At 38.2% G+C, this 3,426-nt stretch overlaps 1 protein-coding gene across 1 annotated transcript; it reads left to right on the top strand.

The window, feature by feature from the left end:
* Window positions 1-659: 659 nt before the first annotated feature.
* Window positions 660-2,188, top strand: LOC104468067 (WD repeat-containing protein 47-like; the record flags this gene model as incomplete). Its single annotated transcript, XM_010082072.1, has 2 exons — window positions 660-953; window positions 1,633-2,188. Coding segments are annotated over 2 exons (437 nt in total), but the record flags the coding sequence as incomplete, so codon positions are not given.
* Between the last annotated feature and the right edge of the window lie 1,238 nt (window positions 2,189-3,426).

The raw sequence follows: 3,426 nt of genomic DNA, 5'->3' as shown, positions 1-3,426 counted from the left end.
CTCTGTCTCTGCTTAACCCAGGACAGCATCACAGAATGGAGGCTTGGCTTTCAAAGAAAGAAGTTGTGAGGATATCTTTACCTGTGTACTTTGTTTTCTTTGAAGTAACTTTTCCTTTCAAAAGTTGGCTAGTTTTTTCCCTTGTGTCTTTCAAACAGACACTGCCAAGTGCATTAAAATAAAAGAAGACACAAGACTGTTTCAGCCATTTTTGCAAGTGGTCAACATACTCTATAGAAGTCTGCAAAAGGATTCTTAAGAACCACTTGGTTTGGATTTGTTTCTTGAAACCTTCTGGGGCATGAATTAGAATTGGAGGGGGGGAAACTCCTTGCATTATTCTACATTATTTCATAAACAATGACTTTCTTTCCTGTGATGAAACACATACTTTTTCTCTGCCGGAGCAGGACACCTAGATCAGATCACACAAGAACGCATCCAGGCGGGCTTTGAATGTCTCCAGAGAAGGAGACTCCACAACCTCTCTGGGCAGCCTGTTCCAGTGCTCTACCGTTCCAGTGTGACCCACAGCTTCAGAGTTTTAAGTGCTAGAACGTAAAGTTTTGGTTATTTTAAGATAACTGTAGCTAGGTATGTTCTCCTTAAATTTAAGGCCAGCATTTAGTATTCTTATACAATGTATATTCTTGTTTAAGAAAGAAAAAAATTGGCTATTTGCACAAATGTATATAAATACAATGTGTGCTTGTTGGGGTTTTTTTGGCCTGTAGGAAGTGCTGTAGCCTCAGTAGCTGTTGATCCTAGTGGTCGTCTCCTGGCTACCGGACAAGAGGACTCTAGCTGTATGCTGTATGATATTCGAGGAGGACGAATGGTACAGAGCTATCATCCTCATTCCAGTGATGTTCGTTCTGTTCGCTTCTCTCCGGGGGCACACTACTTGCTCACAGGATCATATGATATGAAGATAAAGGTGACAGACTTGCAAGGTAACATACTGCAAAGGATTCTAGCTTAATTTTCAGTTTGGTGGTTTTAATATTGAAGTTGTAACAGAACTTCGTTCCAAGATCAGGTTTTAGTTTAAAAGTGGAAAAACAGTAGAGCTTTGAAGGGTTTGAAATGTATATAAATGCGATAGTGTCCACAATTGGCTAGTTGTGTTGTGAAGAATGTAGGCTATGAATTTTTTTTTTGGGGGGGGGGGGGTGTCTGATTATGATAAAAGAACTAATTACCACTGTTGCCTGATGAGATGGCCATTGCTTTCAGGCAGCATTCATAAAATTGACCTTTTAGAAAAAAGAAAAAAGTATAATAATCATGCTTATTTTTATTGGGAAGAGTTAAGAAGAGAGAAGATATGGGGTATATCTAATCGACTTGATTTTCTTGGACTATTCAATTTTAATCACATTGTTTAAAAACTGTGGATACCTGTACTTCAGAGTAGTGTCCAGTAATGCCTAAAAACCAAAACACTGGGGCCTTGTATTATGGTCGGGGGTGGGGGGGGGGTTGTCAATTATCTTCATAAGATGAAATACATATGTAAGCTTTACTAAACAAGCAGAAAAAAAACCACACAAAAAACCTCATCCCCCAAAAACCAAAGAGTTGGGATATAAATTCATGAAATGACTAATGATTTCTGTTCCTCTGCCACAGGGGACCTCACGAAGCAGCTTCCTCTGATGGTGGTAGGAGAGCACAAGGACAAAGTTATTCAATGTAGATGGCATACACAAGATCTTTCCTTCTTGTCGTCTTCTGCAGACAGAACTGTAAGCCTTTGGACCTACAATGGCTAGAGTGCAAACAAAGGCAACCTATGCAGCTAAAGCACAGAGACCTGAGGCAACAGAACTGTAAAAAGAGAGTAAGAATTAGGCATTGAGAGAGCAGCAGTTGAGCAAGAGAGTGGCTCGCCAAGAGGAGGGGCACTTGTCACAGATTTTTCTGGTTTCTAGGAGGTCTTGGTGTTTTTAGTATATTCTTTTGCAGTGCTTTCAGTCTTCCATGTGAACTCATGCTGCTGTGACCTATTGTAGTCTTGTTGCCAAAGTCTATGAGGAGAACTCTTACATTGTTGATGTGCACTCAAAGTAACATGAATGATGTGTTTACAGTTTGGTATTAATTGCATTCCTTGGTCTTTGCCTCAATGAGAATTTTCTATAGAAACTTAAGTTGAATAACACTTTAATCAAGTCTGTATGTAACTCGCTCCACACACACACAAAGAAGATAAACTGTTTCCACTGTTTTTTAGATTTATTATATTCATCACTTCTCAACAAGATGTCAAACTTTATAACATCTCCACAATTTCAACTTTTTTAGTAATAAGTTCTGAACTTTAAAGGTCACTACGCAGTAACCACATCTTGATTATGGCCCATTGTATAGTGTGGGCTTTTTTCTTTCTTTTCATTGAAGCTGGGGGAAATGTTGCTGTTTTTACTACATGACATTGTTTTGAACAAGCTAACATGTTGGAGGGGGAAAAAGTAAAATATTGCATTTTTTTCTGTAGAAACATAATATTTTACTTTTGAATGCAACAGAATACCTCTGTGTATAGTTAAGAGTGGATTGGCAGCAGTTGTCACAGTGAGCGTAATGGCTATCACGTTTTCAAGTAAAAGGGATACCATTAATGCTATCATAGAAACCAGCATGGCTTAAAATGCTGTGTCTGCATGATAATTTAAGAATTAAATTGTTTGAATTCCCAGTTCAGAAGCTTATCTGAATTTGATTTCTTGCACTGTTTATGTAGGGGAAGTTGCAGTTTTATTTCTACGAAACTTTAGATTCTAATGTTTGTTCTATTTTCATATTGTACAGTTCCTTTTACTTTTTAAGATATAAACCTTAAACATTAGGTTATTTATTTATTTGAACTGCAGTTAAGTTTTGGATTCTCTTGGTTAACTAAATTATATGTGCACTGTAGCAAGCATTTTTTACTATCGTATAAAAGTGGAAAGGTAACTATAGAAGTGTATCTGTGCTATAATCTCAATAAAGACCTCCAACACCTGCTCCTCTCTCCTGTGTTATTTTGCATTCTTGGTTTATGGTTCCTCAATGCACCTCTGATACTTAAACCGTACATCACAATCTGTGGTGTGCTGAGAACTAGGAAAGACTTTACATCTTTGATACCATTTCCAGGTACCTGGCTTTGCAGGGGGGTAAGTAATAATACAGTAGCACAGAGCTGAAAGTCTGTTTATTTTTCTATAGTGGACACATAAGGTTCTAATGCTGCTTTAGAGGAAAATAGGACTTCTAGTTCTTTCTGTTCCCCCAGGTGTCTATCTGTAGTCAAAGCTGGCTGACGATTTTTAATTAGCCCTACACCTATACTAATTTCCTTAAAGCGAAACACACCCTCAGGTCTGTGCAGAGGAGCCAGTTTTCTGTCTCTCGTTTTCTGTCCCACCCTCCTGTCAT

The sequence above is a fragment of the Pterocles gutturalis genome, unplaced genomic scaffold, assembly GCF_000699245.1.
Source record: "Pterocles gutturalis isolate BGI_N339 unplaced genomic scaffold, ASM69924v1 scaffold12599, whole genome shotgun sequence".
Lineage (NCBI taxonomy): Eukaryota > Metazoa > Chordata > Aves > Pterocliformes > Pteroclidae > Pterocles > Pterocles gutturalis.
Note: the sequence above shows the minus strand (reverse complement) of the source record. Positions and strands in the feature narration are given on the sequence as shown.